The 18,595-nt window shown below is 40.9% G+C and overlaps 1 protein-coding gene across 2 annotated transcripts; it reads left to right on the forward strand.

Moving 5' to 3' along the window:
• Positions 1-1,139: 1,139 nt before the first annotated feature.
• edaradd (EDAR-associated death domain) lies at positions 1,140-18,304 on the forward strand. 2 transcript variants are annotated; one of them, XM_031755015.2, is made up of 7 exons: positions 1,140-1,380; positions 1,505-1,766; positions 11,021-11,079; positions 11,466-11,508; positions 13,233-13,309; positions 16,137-16,185; positions 17,176-18,304. In XM_031755015.2, exons 2-7 carry the CDS (start codon positions 1,709-1,711, stop codon positions 17,562-17,564), a joined length of 675 nt encoding a protein of 224 aa, XP_031610875.1. In that variant the 5' UTR covers positions 1,140-1,380; positions 1,505-1,708; the 3' UTR covers positions 17,565-18,304. The 2 variants fall into 2 exon arrangements, with proteins under 2 accessions (XP_031610875.1, XP_031610876.1); XM_031755016.2 differs by having other exon boundaries at positions 1,144-1,380; positions 13,236-13,309.
• Positions 18,305-18,595: the final 291 nt, after the last annotated feature.

An 18,595-nucleotide genomic window follows, 5' to 3' on the forward strand; every position in this document is an offset into this window, starting at 1 on the left:
AAGACAGGTAGGATGAAAAGAAGATGAGGCATTGCACATCGTTTGTCTAACACTATGACACAGGTGGAGCAAGGTGGTGGCAGCATCAAGCTGTGGGGTCGGCAGTAACCACAGAGGGAATGACAGATCCACTGGATCCAGCCAAACAAAGAGAAATCTTTGATTTATCAGTGTATCCCACAGTCCAGATGGAGTATGGAAGTCACAGGATATAATTTAGTTTTAGGACCAAAACGCTGAAATGTGGAAAAAAAACACCGACCCCCTCAGATTCAGCTCATTTCTGTTCAATAACTGTATATTTAACAAAGTCATGTAAAATTTGCTACCGTACCATCGCCTGTCAGAGGTACCTGAACAAATGAATTACAAATCAGTGTGTAAAAATTTGGCATTTTTAATATGGATATTTTTTCTGGTGCAGCCCTTTTTGAGCCCTTACATCTTTTTAAGTCCTCAAGTAAATAATATGGAATTTCCAGCGCTTAAAAATACAGTCAGATGAACCCATATTTATATTTAGGACATTGAAACCATATCAAATATTTAAACTAAGAAGATGTGCTATTTTAATTTTTTTTTTTTAAAGATAATCATTTGTATTTCACTAACATGTTTAAAAAAACAGTTTGGTTGTGGTTCTGTTGGCTTCATCAGGTGGAGGCCTCTAGCTTGGTTTGACAGCCTAGTGTGAAGCATTAGGAATAGAAATCAGCCCCTCCAGGACTAAGGCCATGGTTCCCAGGCAGAAGAGGGTGAAGTGTAGTGTGCGCTGATATAACTTATTCTTTGCCTAATAGAATTTTAACCTGCATTTGAAAGAGAGAGAGAGAAGGAAGCTCCTACCAATTAGTAGATTTGGGTAGATAGAAGAAGTTGCAAATATCGAGAAATCCTACCAGTGGCTGGACAGAGCTGGACTGAAAGACAGCACAGAGGCACTAATCATGGGAACACAGGAACAAGCTCTAAGGACAAGATCCCGAGAGCCTGTAACACCAGGCACGTTTGACTTTGAGTGCGTTTCAAAGCCTGTACTTTTCCACTTGTTCTTGCTTGTGCGCCTCGTGGAGCTGACGCAGCATTGTAAAACAGAATGATGTGAAAGCCCGACTAATTATAATGAAACCAGTTTTTTCAATTTATTGCTGCTAAAGGTGCCTCTACAAGACTGATGATGATTTTTCTATTACAAGCAAAAGCAATACAAAGGGACAGAATGGGACACCTAATGTGCTGATTACCCCTTTAGTTTTTTTCCTCTTACGTGAAAAGTACTGCGTCAAACAAAGTTGGTCCGCTAGCGTCCAAACATAAAGAGGCTGAAGGTGGCGTGAAGAAGCGCTTTGAACATATCTGGAGAGAAGTTTGGTCGTCTCTGTAAGTGCGCCTGTGTTTGTTTCGTTTTTCAAAGGGCTTTGATTCTATTTTAGATATAAACAACATGGCTGGTTAATATTTCATCATATAGTTCTAGCAAGAACGTATTCTTCTGTCGTCATAGATGAGCCGCCTTCAGCTGGAAATTACGGGTGGGCCTTGAAGGCAGCATTAATCCTCGCACCTTTTCATCACAGAGGTGATTCATTTGTTTGAGTCGCCGCCGCTGGGGTGGCATTGGAGCTTTCTCTGAGCTCGGGGCAGAGGATAACTGCGTGTTTTTACTGCGTGGAGACAGTTTCTGTCCGCTCCTTTTACATTTCCCTGCATGGGAGACATCCCAGCTTCAAAAATGAGCAGTTTGAACGCGTACAAAGAACCATTTGGTGAGTAAAATATCCATTTCACTGCTGTCCATGTCAGAGCACCGTTGTTTCATTCATAACTGTTCTCAACAAGTGTCGTGAAAAGCTTCTTAAGATTTGTCACTATTGTTTATTTTTTATTAAAACGGAATAAAACGACACACGTTGCCACATAAAATAATGTATTTGATCAGATTTCATCTTCATAGATGCATCTAAAGTGTTTTGAACTTGATTCAATTTCGTTTACTGGATGGAAAGGAAGAGCAGCATCGGTTTGTTGGTTAACCACACAACCAAGAAAGTTTCCACAATTAAAAAAATTTCCTTATTCGACTAAGCGGAAAACCCGCTGGCCTCTGCGCTGTCGTTTTATTTGCTGTCCAGTGAAGGTGTGGCGTGACGTGTGACCTTCACGCATTCAGTGCGATGCTGAGCGGAAAAGAGTAGGCCACCACCAGTTCCACAGAACAAAGTCTAGTGGGCTAAGACAGATTAGAAAGAGGATCCGTTTGTGGTTTGTATTTCCGTGTTAGTGTCTCGGCTTATTTTGTGTTCTCTGGTAATCTCTTAAAGACTGCTTGTGCCTTTTGTGTAACTGATGGCTTTATTGATTACTGATACATAGCGTGCTTCCCAGCACATTAATAAGAACATGATCTGGGTGGCGGGTTTTAATCCTCCTATAGTTTTTAATAACCATTTATTCAGGTTTTGCTGTTTTGTTTTTATATCTATTTACACATTGCTTGATAGTCATATGTGTCTTAGTAAAGTGTTGGGCCACAGCCATCTGCCAAAAACTCTCCAGTGCTTTCCTGCATTGATTCTCCAGGTCTCTACTGGGAGGATGGAATACCATTGTTTCAAATGATATGATGATGTGGTGGACAGCGCTGTCAGCTGGGTAGTGACTGAAGGCCACTGCTAACCTATTTGCTATATTATTTTTTTAGTTTCTATTACTTTAATTTAATGTCTGTGAAGGTTCTCAGTCATCCAGGTCATCGTAGTCAAAGGAGCTTGCAAAGAAAAGTGTCTGTACTTCTTTAAGTTGCTTGAAGATGTTTCACCTCTCTTTCTTTGCAAGCTCCTTTGACTTTCATTTAATCTACTGTTGAGACCAGCTGAGATCATGCTGGACAGCATTTGTGATTCCATCAGATACACAGTAGCATCCTCGAACTGATTCTCTGCTGTGCTTCATTAAAAGTAAAGCAGTTTGTGCACCTCTGAAGGAAGCTGCATCACGCTGGATAGAGGAGACTAAGCTGGGCATGAGTCAGGCACACATTTGCTTTTGAATGTCTTGTTTGGAATATGAAGTTATGCACACTACTATAAAATATAAAAATAAGGCTGAGCCTTGAGAATATCCCAAATACAGGTCTAAGATTGCAGGGTGTTCAGTTCCACTAACCTTCCCAGCAGCGTTATGGAACTCATATGGTCTTTGGAGTCTCTAATCCTGGGGTCTGATGCACTCCAATATTACTTTTGACTGAGGTCGGTCAACACTGCTCAGGGATAGCTCAGTAGGTACAGTGGTCGCCCCATGATCGGAAGGTTGGGGGTTCGAATCCACTGAACGGCTACCCTCAGGTACCTCTGAGCAAGGTCCCTACACACTGCTCCCCGGGCCCTGGATTGATGACTGCCCACTGAGTGAATGGGTTAAATGCAGAGGACTAATCCCTGTGGGGATTAATAAAGTATACACTATTAGAATCTGCAGCAGGTTCATGTCCTGGATTTGGAGTTATCATTGGAGTTATAGAAAATATTAAATAAATCATGTAAAGAGTTTAGATTAGATGAAATCTGAAAGTTTCAGAATGGTTTTGGTAGAAGAGTCCGTGTTTTTAGTATGTGATGTGGCCCGTGACCTAAAACGAGTTTAACATGAGCAAAATGAAATCAGAATAGAAATGACTGGAAAATGCGAAACTAATCTGAACAGCCAGTCACACCTGCTAACATTAGGCCGGAGACCTTAAAATGACCTTAGCCTACGTTCTCACATCATAGGAGAGTTTAACTTTAGAGACCGTTTCACTAACACTGGCAGAAAAGACGTCCTCAGTCATTGTGCAGAAGTGAGCTTCACTGACTCATTGAGTCTCATCAAAGTTTTACACCCTCGTCCAGGGTAAGTAGACGTGGACGCCCAGTGTATTAATAGCTGAGGCACACGGTGGGCTGACAGTCTGCAGTCACTACAGCTAAATGGCGTCCAGAGTTTGAGGGGGAACGGGTGTAGAAACATGTTGTGTTTGACCTGCAATAAAAGGTGTAGTTTTAGTCATAAAACTAAATAATCTAAAATATTAGTATGCAACTGATCACGTAACAAGCTAATGAAACCCCATAAACATCACAGAGGAGGAGCTCCATGGACGCTAAGGCCCTGGTGGCAATAAAGACGTCGTCAGCTGTTTGACTAAAGCGATCATAAAGAAGTCTGTGAAGCGTGCAGAGGGAAGGAGAGAAAGGTCTTTGATGAATCCTGTTAAATGGCACCAAAATGAATATTTAGCTCTAAATTACAGCGATATGTTATTTGACACTTGAATGGGTTTCTTCTGTGAACAAACCACACTGCAGACCAGATGAAGCCGATCTTCTTTTGGACATTTTCATCACATACATTTGCCTCTCTGCTGTCTCACCTCAGACACCAACAGTAACTCGTGGCGTACGTCTGCAGGCGCAGCGTTCAGGCTCTGCTATGTGAGGTCCTTTAGGTTCAAGTGAAAACTACTTTGTTTTTCCTGCCTCTCAATACCCAAACCACTTTCACACACATCCTGTGTTTGACACGGGATAATGAACATGTGTTTAATTGGACTGTGGGTTAATGTCTGTTTGTCTACAATCCTATATGATCCAAGTATACACTGTAGGTCCCTTCACCATGACTAAACTGTAATTTGGAGCAGAGGCTGACTAACTCTGTAAGCTAAGCCGGGATGTGGAGCTTCAGTTCACTCAAAAGTGGTCACGATGTTGGAATAGGACATGGGTCAGGTTCAATGCTAAAAATTTGTATTTAAAAGGAAAAAAAATCCATGGACACAGCCTGAAAAGGATAATGCAAACACTAAACATGTGAGTCATTTTAGTGCACAAGTTATGTTCTTCCCCTTCAACACCAATGCAGAGAAAAACCACAGCTGCAAGCAATGTCTGATAATACGCAGTGACGCACTCACACTGTTGATACCTGTGGGTTTGCAGATGTGTCAGCAGTACCAGGGATATAACGTCTGTTGATTTTAGATTGTGATCAGATTCTGTATTTAGAATTATCAAACATCAGATCTTAAACTTGTTGCTTGCACTCTTGGTCTAAAGAAGAAACTGCTCCGTCTCTCGCTCTGAGTTCCTGTTTAAACCTCCACCGTTGGCCTTTGTTTTGGTAAAACTGGTCATCTGGTATTTTTGAAATTCTACATAATTAATCTTGTATTCCTATTTTCTATTCACATTACATTTACTCACATCGATTCATCAACTGGAGCGAGGTAACATGGTGCTAATTGCTAGCTTGTTATTTTATGAGGTAACTACCCGTTGAGCTACCGTCGCTAGCACAGGATTGCAAACTGTCCACGTGTCTCATGCTTTACTGTCCTTCTCAAGTGATCCAAGGAAAATAAAATCTTACCTCAGTAAGGCAAAGACTCAAATCCTTTTCAGATTTGATGATTGTGAAAATTAATACTTGATTAGAAGGAAAAAAGCAAATTTACTGTTTGTCAAAATAATTGTTATACACGGTGCTTGTGGGGTTTAACAAAGCACTGGTCATCTGCAATACTGCATCTGTTTTTTATTTCTTTTTCAAATGAGAGAAGCTATATAAACCTATAAATTTAACCAACTATAAGAGGACAGACATCAGCTGAATAACTGAAGATAAAAATGTTGTAACACTTTTTTAATGGATCCATAATGTAGGTGACACTCATAGGGATCATTTTCTGTGACATTCATATGATCTATGAAACATCCCTTTCTAGACTGGTCAGATGCCTCCTACACTCTTTCATGTGAACACACAGGGGAAACCCTGGGTTACCTGTGCACGTTAGACCAGCTTTGTGTGACCAAGTATCCCAGTAGTCAAGGTTAGGGTAAGTGAATCCAGATCACAGAAAGACACCGTAGATATACTAATGTCACTCTGTAGCACAGCTCCCTGAAAATCTGTGCACTGCAAACAATGAGAGAAAAAAAAAAGTACACACAAAGTAAACTCTATGCAAATTTTAGACACCACCAGTCTTTGCTGTCTACGTCCTGACGCCTACTCTGTACTAGAGCAGTATGAAACTTGTCATCTCACTTTCAGAAAAGAAAGTGAAAAGACTGGAGTATTCAGCCCTTTTCTAAATGTTTTATGTCCTATTTAATATATGCTTTAAAGGAGGGGTATAAACACTAAGCCACCAGCTGAACTGTCTACAGTTCAGGAATATACACACTGAATGACAGAGACACACGTACCACCCAGGGCCAGGTATGTTAGGCCGAGTTTTTACAAGGTGTGTGTATTTAGCTGCTTTCAGTCTAGACATGGCTGTGGCTTGGGTCAGGTATTGGCATGCCGTTCACTTCCATTCATGTGTAGAAAGAAGCACATGACAGAGCAAAGGCCGCTGAGAAACTGCTTTATCCTTTCACAGCACACATGGGTGGTCAAAAAGGAAAAAAGCTAGGTTCACCTGTGTGGAATTATGACCCTTAGCAATGTATTATGATGTGGTTTATATTTCATCTCTTGAACTTTATCCCGAGCATGCAGATACATGCCCTGCATTCCCAGAGAGGGAGAAACAATGCTCCACTGATCTGGGGTTCAACTTACACTTGATAACTGGGTGACTGGTCCTGCTCTATACTTCACGCTCTATACGACTCGGAGGTGCAAAGCGATGTTATATAGTGATAGTTTTGTCTTTTTCAGCCATGAATCACTTAATTTACAGACTCTGTGCTTCCAGGCAGCCATTACTGTATATTCATATTCGTGTGCTTCTGTTTATGGAAGAGCCGAGGGATTCGTCAGATTGTATTTCAAAGTAAAACTTTGGTATCCAACAAATGCTTAAACAAGATAGTCAAGGACATTTTTATTATTGTTCCACGTTATTTTTGTCTCGTGTGGTAAATCCGGTGCGTTGCTTTTGACCTTTCCAAAAGTCCGCTCTCACGTAGTACCCGGCTGTGGCACTGTTAACTTCTCTTAAAGACATAATGATTGAAAGAGATCCTAAGGTCAAACAGATTTGTGTGGACCAATGAGAAGTTTAGTGTTTCCCTTAGCAACACGTTCTCTCCAGACTCGCACTCTGAACCCCTTCCCATCACGTTTGAACCTGTACTGCCTCAGCATCAATTCCTATCGCACTCGGACACCCTTTCTTGCAACTACTACATATACAGAAGATCCATCAAATCCATGAATGAGTGCCACTACATCATTCAGCAATCCACAACACTGCTGATTATAGAAGGCAGGAACAGCCTCTCTCTTCCTCTCCACAGGTCCGTCGTTTGATTCCCCTCCTTGTCCCTCTCCAGGTCATCTTCTGATTTCAGGTCATTGTTGTTGTTTTGGTTGCACCAGCAGCATTGAATGACAGTGCTAATAAGCAAAGCCTTTCTAGAAGCAGCACATCCAGAGGAAGCGATTAGGAATATGTAACAGAATGAGACGTGAGTTGTAGAAGCCATTTTTGGGTTGGTACCTTATGTGTGCCGCTAGACGTCACCTTTTGAGTTTTTGGGTATGGTGTGTTTATGTGAAGGTATTTAAGGTGGACACACGTAATTAGCACCAAGTGTTGTTGTTCAGCAGGAAGCAAACAGTTTGTGAGCGCTGCGCTGTTATGATAAATGGTGGTGGAATAAAGATTCAAAAGTACGGCTGGAGTTATTGGACTGCAGCAAGTTTAATAAGTTCATTCATACCAGTGACATCACGTCGCCCCCACCAGCCAACACCTGAGTGGTTTCAAGCGCAGGCTTAGCCTCTACATGAGTAATTAAGTTAAATATCTGGTGCGTGTTCAGTTTAAGGAAACATTTCAAGATGGATGAATGATTTACAAACACTGAATGTGATGTTTAAAGCCAAGGCTAGAGCCAGCATGTCCATTGTGTGTGTGTTTGTGTGGAGTCATTATTGTGATTAGTGTTTATTCATGTATGTAGGAGGTCTTTATTACAGACAGTCATTGTTCACACTGATCGAACCTTTCGTACCCGTCAGTGGCAACTGGAACAGCCAGCAGTTCAGTTCTGATTGACACTAAATGACCTCATTTGCTCCTCGTTGAGTTTGTTCTGAACTGAATGCTGCAGGTTGGATTAGCCATATATAGAAAACTGTACGTGCTGTATACATGTGCTAGAGCATTGTAATAGTGGCACAGTCCCTGAGCTTGGAGGGAAAAGTGGACAGATGTCATAGGCACTATGAATTTTGTGAGTTACACCTCAGGTGGGTCGCATGTCTAAATTTAATACAAAAATGGCAACGTTGATTGTTTTACATCAAAACAAAAGAACTCTTTATCTTTTCAGTCTCTGAATCCTTAAAGAAATCTGGAAAAACAATGAAAAGACTCAAAAATAATAAAACCAGCAAAGCAACGGCCATGGATGTGACATGAACTCCAGTTAGCGACCCCGGGGAGAAAGCTGTAGTGTTAGGAGTATTTTTCTGCAGCCATATACATAGTTCAGGGAGTCATCGGCAAGTCCCATGACTGAATCGTTTTCATTTAGCTATGAAAATGCATATTAGCACGTCCAGGCAGAAACCTTCTGTCATTTTTTACTGTAATCAGGTGACATCAGAAATTCTGAGATTAAGCAAAAGTTGCCCTGTTTGATTTTTACAACCACAATTTTTCCATAACGAGAAATCCACAGTCACTGCAACAACTGAGTTGTATACGTAATAAGTAATTCAGTTCATTTCAATTTTATTTATACAGCACCAAATCACAACAACAGTTGGCACTTTATATTGTAAGGTCGACCCTACAATAAACATACACAGAAAAACCCAACAATCATATGACCCCTTATGAGCGAGGACTTTGGCGACAGTGGGAAGGAAAAACTCCCTTTTAACAGGAAGAAACCTCCGGCAGAACCAGGCTCAGGGAGGGGCGGGGCCATCTGCTGCGACCGGTTAGGGTGAGAGAAGGAAGACAGGATAAAGTATGTATAATCGTGAGAAATTAAAGAGAGTGATATCCAGGAAGTGCAGCGTCATACACTGAAAAATACCACTTGCAGTTACTAAGCCTATGCTGTATGGTGAGCTGAAACACTGCAAATGATGTACTGACTGATCAACTGATGGTGGAGCACTCAGTGTCATCTGAAATAAGTTTTTTTTTTTGATGAAGACAGGTAATTAAATTCAAGAGAGGACTTTTTAGCAAGCGTAAAGGAAAGCCAGTGTTTTTAAAGAACCTGGTTTGTGCCATCATTTTGGTTTCTGCAAAGATACAAAACCGTGTCACAAAGAAGCTCAACTTAAAAGAGACGTGCAAGTTTCCTTATAGCAGACGAAGCGGATGAGTCGAGGAAACTGCAATTTTTAGTGTTTTTAAAGTGATTATTATTATTTCCAGCTAATGTCATAACACAAGGCTAGGCAATACGGCACAGGTAATCTACACGATAACACGTGACTTTCATTATTGTATTTCATTAACTGAAATGTCCAATACTGTGAATAGCTTTCTATATTTAAGCGTTGTTGTTCTGGGTATATGTTGGTCTCTTCGTAGAACTGTAACAGATTAATGAGAATACTTTGATGGAGGTTTACAAGGAAAACAAAAAGCTGTTCTTCACTGTGGGCCTTTGGGAAACTTTCATTGACACCCCTGTATCATATTACAATAAAAGAATTCAATAAATATTTGTTGGACTTTGTTTTATTTATTTTTTCTTAAGTTGTCAAGTCAATGTTATTTATTTGGTTAGTAAATAGTTATAAATACCATACAGTCATTTCCATTTATGTCTAAATTCAGTCTCATTTATCATGACCTTAATGTCAAACCATTGTAACTGTCTGCCCCTGATGTCGGCTACGATGCAAATGTTTAGTGTCTAATCAGAGAGCTGAGTAGGAAGAGAAAAGCACAGAGTGGGAAGTCGTGGGTTTGAGTCATTTTGGATGTACATCTTTTTTCCCAACAGACATTGTTCTCTTAATAGAGAATGTTTTATTTGTTTTGGTCAACCCAACTTTTATTTTGGAAATGTTTTTCGACCATGACCCGACACTGAGAAAAAACCACCATCCAACGTCAGAACATTTGCTGGAAAAATGTTTGTTTAAAGTTGTTCTAAAATTGGATGATGATAAAAATAAATATTATTATTATTATTATTATTATTATTATTATTATTATTATTATTATTATCATCACTATTAAATAAAGTTCTTTAAAAAACAGTTTAAATCTGAGTGAAAAAGGCAAGATGACTCCTGATATTTAAACAAGTTTCCTGATCCGTCAGTGTTTGACTGGAAATGTGTAACGTACATATTTCATTACTTGACTCTTGTTGTCCTGAGAGCTGTCCTCCATGGACGTCTTATGACTTTAAACTGAAACACACTATGTACCTCTGCATGTTTTGGTTTTTGTACATATGTAAGTTATCTGCTGTAACCCAAGAAAGACCAGAGCAGGACTTTATTTGGCCTCCTTTGGACACAATGGCTTCACAGTCAACAACCCAGTGCAGTGCTGGTGCTGAAAAGCCGTCTTTGTGCTGCTCTCTGAATGTGCTTGTAAAAAAATATTCCTTTTCAGTGCTAAGGGTGTTCAAGTTCAGAGTTGTCCACTAACAATATTCAGATTGTTTCAGACGAGTTTTGCACTGTTATCAGGTGACTTTACCTTTTTTCTTGTATGTTTAGGAAAACCACATGTAAACTCAGACTTTACTGAATACAAGTGAAAAAGTGCAATCTAGTTACGTATTTTTAAAAAGTTTAACACAGACTGTTCAGGAAACATGTTTTCTTACCCTTTCAAATGACCTTTTACCTAGTTTAGCTGAGCGCGGTATAGCCGAGCATGGTGTAGCCGAGGTGTCTACGTCACTGTTCCTAATCATTTCTCTGTGACTGTGGCCGTCTCTGTGGTGTGGTGTAGGAAGTAGATCAAATGAGTAATGGTGACCACATCAACATTCATTGTATTAAAGCCTCTTCCTTTTTTCGGAAACAGACAGAAGCAGCTCTGAACCTGTGGAGGACACAGACACCACCAGCTTTGTGGCAGAATTTGTGAGCAACCTTCTCATTATTCTCTTCTCCAGCCGTGTGTTTAACTCTCTCATTGTCTTGACTTGCCTCCTATGTAGTTTGTTTTGTGCTGATTTCTCATTGTTCTTCCTTAGAGTCTTACAGTAATCTGCTAAGAAATGTACCATAACTGAACACAGTGCGCTGTGATTGCTAGTGCCCGAGGGCTCATCAAAGAACAAGTTGCAGCAGGCTGTTCCCTGTCTTTGCACACACCAGAGTAATTTTCTTCCTCAGTTACAGTCTTTATCTCATGAAGAAAGGGAATATGGAGCTTCCAAAGTAGACAACCTTTTTCTTGCTCAGGTTTCTCTCTTCAGTTCTATTTACTTTTCATATTGTCATGTCTGTGTTTGTCTGTCCCACAGTCCTTGGAGGCCAATTATCCCGTGCAAGTAACAGATCCCCACGGTGAGTGAGGGCTTTGGCCTACTGTCTAAAGGATTTATGGATATTTATTCTGTCATTAAAATAGAAAGATTGCAGCGGTCCCAGATCAGATGTACACACTGGAACTCTTTCCCATGTTGCTTGTCTGTGTTTATTGTGCTATGGTGTGTTGATATCTGTGCATTCCTGTATTATCCTTTTGTGTTACACATTTCGATGTTTTTTTCCTCGCTACCTGGCCTGACCTGTCTCCCCAATGTGATGTTTGTGTATTGTATGTACGGTCGGCGAGGTCTGTCATCTCGGTTGCGGGCAAAAGACCTGCAACTGACAAATAAAGGCTATCTCATCTCATCTCATCAAAGGGTTACAAACTGTAAATAATCACATGTAGAATTTACATAAGAGTGACCAAGAGAGGCATTTTTTTTAATCTATACCATCTATATGATAAACCGAGTTTGGATTTTATGTAAAAGTCATTTTTTAGAAATGGAAAAGTTAACTAAGTTATCTTAAATTGCATTTTAATTTTTCAGAAAAATGTGAAGTGAACATTTCAGTCTTTTTATTTGAGATGTTTTGGTTTTTTAGAGAACTTGGATCTAATGTTTTACGTAATAAAATACATGATAAAGGAGAAACTTGGGTATTAGTTGGGCAGTAAAAATTCATGGCTTTGGCCATCTAATACATGAATTAATGCTGTTGGGTTTGTACTTTCACCTACTCTACTAAAGCTCCACTATATGAACAACTTTTGTCTCTCTGTCCAGTGCGCAGCCCGGTCTGTCCACCTGCTTTAAGGCTTACAACACTGTCTGCTTGTTAACAAAGTCAAAGTTTGGGTGAAATGCAGAAACAAGTGACCTTGTCACCTGCAGACAGAAGCGAGATCTTTTCAAAATGAGGGAGTTGCATTTATTTACTATGTTAGAATTTTTTTTGTCCTAACAAATTTTTTTCTACCGACAATTCTGACATCACTCTGGTAGGACGTCTCAAACATTCAGTTTATACATGCTATCAAGATAAACTTACAGGACAGTCAAAAGCCTGGTATGAGAATGATAGGAAGATCAAAATATGTAGAAACCGCTCATGAAGCACCACAGTATCTGTCGATGTGGTGGTGCCAGTGGAACCAGACCAGTAGGAACCCGTGTTTAGTGGTGATGTGAGTACTGATAGGAGTTGCAGGATGAGTTCTGATGTGTACTTGGTGCACACATTCAGCCAAATGCTGCAAAACTCATTGGACAATACTTCACAGTAGCAGTGGATAATGACCTAACTGCAAAAGCAGTTTAAGAAACTGGATATTGTTCAGAGTCAGTCAACTGATGTCAACCCAACAGAACACGCTGTTTGGTTATTACATACAGCACTCGAGTCAGAAGCCCTACAAACAAGCAGAAGCTGAAGGCAGCTGCAGCAAAAGTCTGGTAGAGCTAAAATTTTAACAGTCTTACAGCAACCAACTCAAAGTACCACTGATCTTAAAATGATGTACTGATGGCATTTTGGATGCAGCTGTGTCTATAATGCTGAATAAAAGAAGACGTGGTGGCCTTTCTTTCTGGCTGTTGATCTACACCTGGCCACAGTTGGAGGATTTGCACATTTTCTTCTGTTACTGTGAAAGCTGTTTGATCATGTTGTTCACTGAAAACTGTATTTGTATTGTACACATGTATATTTGTTCATTTTGATTGTAGCGCACTCATGTAGTGATGTTTCCCCAGCAGACGCTGTGACACTGCACCTAAGTTCGATGCCCTCGAGATACCTGAGTCCGTCCTCAGAAGACAGAATAAGACAGGTCAGCATTACTAGCTCTGATGCACGTGACACACTTTTTGTCCTGGGGTTCAACAGATGTGGTGCAGAAGCTAGCGACAGTCTTTGGTAACAATTTATTGTGGTCCACATGAATTTGATATATGTACACTTCCCATGGCACGACAGTACTGAACACAAAAGTATTCCATTTCAACGTGTCTGTTTTACCCGATTACAGCAGGCTGAACCATGGGCTGCAAGTTGTTTGCATTAGATACAGTGTAAAAAGGAATATTATAAGAACACTATAATGCCACAAGAAACTGCCATTCTCAGGGGTGTCAAACACAAGGCTCGGGGGCCAGAACTGGTCCAGCAAAGACTCCAATCTGGCCCACTGGATTTGATGGAGGACTTTAAACTGTATATAATAAAGACCTCCCCAACAGCCACTCGCAGTGCACGAAATGTAATTGAATTATAGATTATTTCTTAGAGTCTAAGATTTATTGTATTTACTACAGCAGCATTTCTTTATCATGTTGAAAAACTGAGATGTACTGTTGAAATTGTGCTTGTTTTGTCTTGTATACAGATAAGTCTGAATCGTCGTTTCACTGGTCTAGCCCACACTACATCCAATCAAGCTGTATGTGGGCTGTAATATAAAATGAGTTTGCCTGTTCTACATTGTGATATTTTGCGAGCAGTAGTTGAATCGCTCATGTTTGTAGTGCAGCCCTCACTGAGTATGAAAACCACAGCTGTTTTATTCCCTACATGCCTTTCACAGGTAACAAGTCCATAGGAAGTGAGAGTAAAGCATGATGTGCACTGCACTGTTAGACACTACTAGCTCTTTATTAAAAACTGATGCAATGCTTTGCTTCTTTATTCCTTATAGAAAGTAATTTGTTATGCTGCTTTTGCGTTACTACACAACTGTGTGGTCCGTGCAAAACGTTTCCTATGGCCACATATACGCACAAAAACATATTATAATAGGAAGGACACAACGTCAGCACAGACCAATGCTGTGGTGTCCTTCCATCCTGCAAACCTGGATCTCTCCCTTTGTTCCCTGTTGTGATGCACTGGTTAGCACCAATGAGTGGGGATCCTCTGAAAATACGACCACCAACAACCAAACATTATTCACCAGATCTAAAGATGTGGCACAGAGCATAGTCTGTGAGAACCTTTTATTTTAAGCTGTGATTATACAGGATGTGGTTTGGTCTCACTGAAGGTGCAGCTGTGAACTTTGTTAATAACAGAGACCGAGCACAGAGAGTAGGAAGAGTGCTCACATGACTCCATTTCAGGGCGCTGTCTGAAATGCAGTGCTGCTGCTGTCGTTAACGAGCTTAAAGGGGACAGAAGATTTGACCAGTTCCAGTCTATCTTCACTGGTGAAATATTCACATCCCTCCAGCACAGCGTCTCAACTCTCTGCCCGACCTTGATGTACTGTGCAACATGGCTTATGTTGAGACATGTTTTATTAGCACCAGCCAGGGAAAAAAGCATCACACCTAAACCTCTGATCTACATTTGCCGCTGAGTGAAACCTAAACCTGCTCTAACCAAACTGCAGCGACTGCTGAAGGCAGTAAATTTACCACTGTATCAAAACAAACGGCTAATTTGTTTTTTCATAGTGTACAAGCGTTGTGAAGCATTAGAACCATAACGATTGTAGGGAATGTAAACATTTCACATTTTTAACTATTTAAAGCAGGCTAGGAGCAGTTGTTTCCGTTTTCCCTCCGTCCCAAGAATGGTCATAATCCTTTCTCTTCTGACACCAGGACATGGATTACAGTGAGGATTAATGGTCCATATTGTCTTCATCCACAGCATGCTAGCATCCACAATGAGAAATATACCTGCTAAATATGTACATAGAATTATATTTATTACTACATTTAACTCAAACACCAAATGCTTCAGAGTTACTAGCTATAGTGCTGCAATACAATCTACAACGTCGCTCCACACCAGGAGCGACAACTGCACATCACAGCCATGCAGAACCTCTGTTTGGTCACATGCACTACAGTATTTATAACACCAAAAAGATCAAATGAAATCTATTAAGCTGTAATTCTATCTTTCTTACTCACTCCACTAATGCAGTAATTAGAGTTGGCAAGCATGGGCATATACTGCTTTCTCATTTTCCTGGCTTTGACAGCACATGTATAGACTCAATCAGACTGAAGGTAGTTCCTTTCTGCATTTCAGGATGTATTAGCGCTAAGCCCAACACAAAAGTGGATGTGAGGCATCAGCAGGAGAAATGTAAAAACTCTGGGGTACTGACACTCACTTATCCCCGTGTGTAGTAAATGTTTTGTCTTTTACTGCAGTTACCTGAGCAAAGTACAGCAGCTTGAATAAGCTTTGTCATTTTTAAGTGTAAAGCGTTGCTTTAATAACTGTCCTCCGTAAAAGATATCCTCACTACTTGGCTCCGTATGTTTTCCACGACTCATGAAAAGGTCAATCATAATATTTGGTTGCGACCGACCACTCCAACAATACTCAAAAATAATGTCTCCACCTTGAGGAAGGTAATGGTAGTATTTGGTTCCTTTAGCAAATACTACACGCCAACACCTGCAAAATAACACAGAATGGAAGTACTGGGTGTACGGGCTGCCCTGTTGAGACACCAAGCAAATCCCATCATGCACAGACATACATCTGGATTTAGCAAAGTAGTGGGACAGTGAATATAAAGTTGTTCTTTGCAGCACTCATTTTCACATACCCTCAGCGATGTTTGTAGTCCTGGGGGAGAAAATGACCAGTCCACAGTAGCATGTGCCTACCATTCATCATTCATGTTTCCCTGTTTGCAGCCAGTTGAAGATGTGGAAGAATGCACTTGCCCCACTTCTTCTTCACCAGGTAAGTCAATTACTCGTGCTGAACTCTTTCAGTTCCTTCTGATATTTTTATTTCAAGACCATTTATCAGACTAACAGCAGTTTTACTCTTTGATTTAAATTTGACAGTAATAATCATGTGATGGTTAGTTTGCACACACCACAGTTTGGCTCTACATGATGGGCACTGTGTTGTACTCAATACAGCTAGAAGAATAAGTGACTAAATTAGTAGAGAGGACCTATTCTGCTACTTTCAGCTTCATGCTCCATTTCTTTCACTCTACTCGAGCTTTGCATATCGAGTTCAGAAAGCTTGGGGCGACACAGTGGCGCAGTGTTTAGCCCTGTTGTCTCACAGCAGGAAGGTTCTGGATTTGAGTCCTTTCATTGTGGACTCGCGTACACCAGTGTGCTCTCTCTGGGTATTCCAGCTTCCTCCCACAGTCCAAAGACATTTAAGTGTGAATGGCTGTCTCTCTAGCCAGGTTGTACTCCTGCCTTTCACCAATAAAAACTGGGACAGTCCAGAGCTCCTTTGCAACACACTTATTGTGATTGGCTGTAAACAACAAAGGCTTGTCAGTGGGGCTTCTTGTGCTTTGAGCTGTTGCCTATACTGTTGAGCATGGTGTGTTTTTTACACTACCTGAGCACTCAGTGCTTTACATAACATGCTTCATTCATACAAGTACATTGTTCTATGCTTAAAAGCTTTCTAACAGTGGGGTTAGTGTCTTGGATATCTGGCGTGCAGACTGGAGCAGACCAACCTTCCAATGAGAAGGTGACCTGCTCCACCTCCTGAGCTACAGCCACCCAGACTAAAGCAGTTTAAGCTTTTCACATTACAGGGATTACTTGGATGTTATGAAACCTTTTCCATGTTAAATGTGGGTTTGTTTTTCATCGTAACAAAAAATACTGACAAGCTAAATAGTTCCACTTTAAAAATGTTATTCTGTAATGTGCTTGAGCTAACTCAGTCTTCCTTGTCCATCTCTGAGTTCAGACTATCCCAAAGAACTACAGTTTATAACCAACCCCTGCGAGAAGTGCTTCTGCCCGGCACCCCCTCCCAAAATCAGCGACCTCATGAACGACAAAGATCTGCTGGACTTGCTGCGGCTCAAATTGGATCCAAACCACTGCACCATCAAAAACTGGAAAAACTTTGCAAGTCGTTGGGGGATGAGCTATGACGAACTGACCCTGCTGGAGCATCGGACCCAGGGCTCCTTGTCCCACAGCCCCACTCAGGAGTTCCTGTTACGCTACAACCAGAAGACGGTCACTGAGCTCACTGAACTTTGCCGCATCTATCAGCGCATTGATGTGCTGCGACTGCTGCAGAGCTGGATAGAGAAGGATTGGCCATCGCGCTGGCAACACACACATTAATCAATTTGACTCTTAATCTTTCAGGGTTGTACTTGATTTCCTAATTTTCATAAGCTTTGATACATGCTACCAGTTTTTTTGTATCTTTAGTAAATGACCTTGTGAAATGGATAAGACAATGCTGTAGAAACTGTAGGGAACATTGCACAGTACTGACCTCATGCTGTTCTGGATATAGTGAATACAATAGAAAGTCACAGATCTGATCAGTGCATGCAGATCACCGATATATTTCTTACGATGAAAGTTGTGTGACCTGACAACAGCACACTCGGAGCAGTGTTAAAAATTCGCATTAACTAAATCAGATGCAGTTGGATTATTCAAATTCAAGCGATGATGTTGATGTCACTGCTGCAAAATTTCATTTTCTTACTTTCTGTCAGTTTTTCAAAGGCTGTTTAGATATTTGCTAAAACCTGGGCAGAGGCAGAAACATGTCACTGTGCAACTCAACAACAAGAACACAAGTTAAAGGACAAAACACGGAGTTGGACACTGAAATAGCTTCACCGTAACTGGACCGTTTTATACATAGTGATTCACTGACTTGTTCACAGGGACACAGCGGTCCCCAGCCTTTGTTTGCTCCACTGACCGGTTTAAGGTCAGACAATATTTTCACGGACCGGCCTTCAAGGTGTGGCAGATAAATACAACAAAATAAATGATACGACCGAGACAAAAGCTGTGGGATTTTGTAAATATAACAATAAACGCAAATTCACTGTGTAACTTCATTAGCAGCGTCCTCCTCAAATGCGCCAGCAACATTGAGAGTAACATCCTCCTCTCTGCCCCTCTGTGGTTGCTATGGTAAAACGATAAAAACCCTGAAAAACATAAATTTCACACCCGAACTTCAACTCTCACGGACCGGTCTGTGGCCCGGGGTCTGGGGACCGCTGCACCAGCAGACGTAAATTTCACACTTAGTTCTGAGTGTACCCATACATCTGATGGTCTCCTAAGTTTTTAAGGGAAACAGCAAAATCTCCCCCCCCCCCAATACCCAGAAGTACTCATTCCTG

The sequence above is a fragment of the Oreochromis aureus genome, linkage group 13 (assembly GCF_013358895.1).
Source record: "Oreochromis aureus strain Israel breed Guangdong linkage group 13, ZZ_aureus, whole genome shotgun sequence".
Taxonomy (NCBI): domain Eukaryota; kingdom Metazoa; phylum Chordata; class Actinopteri; order Cichliformes; family Cichlidae; genus Oreochromis; species Oreochromis aureus.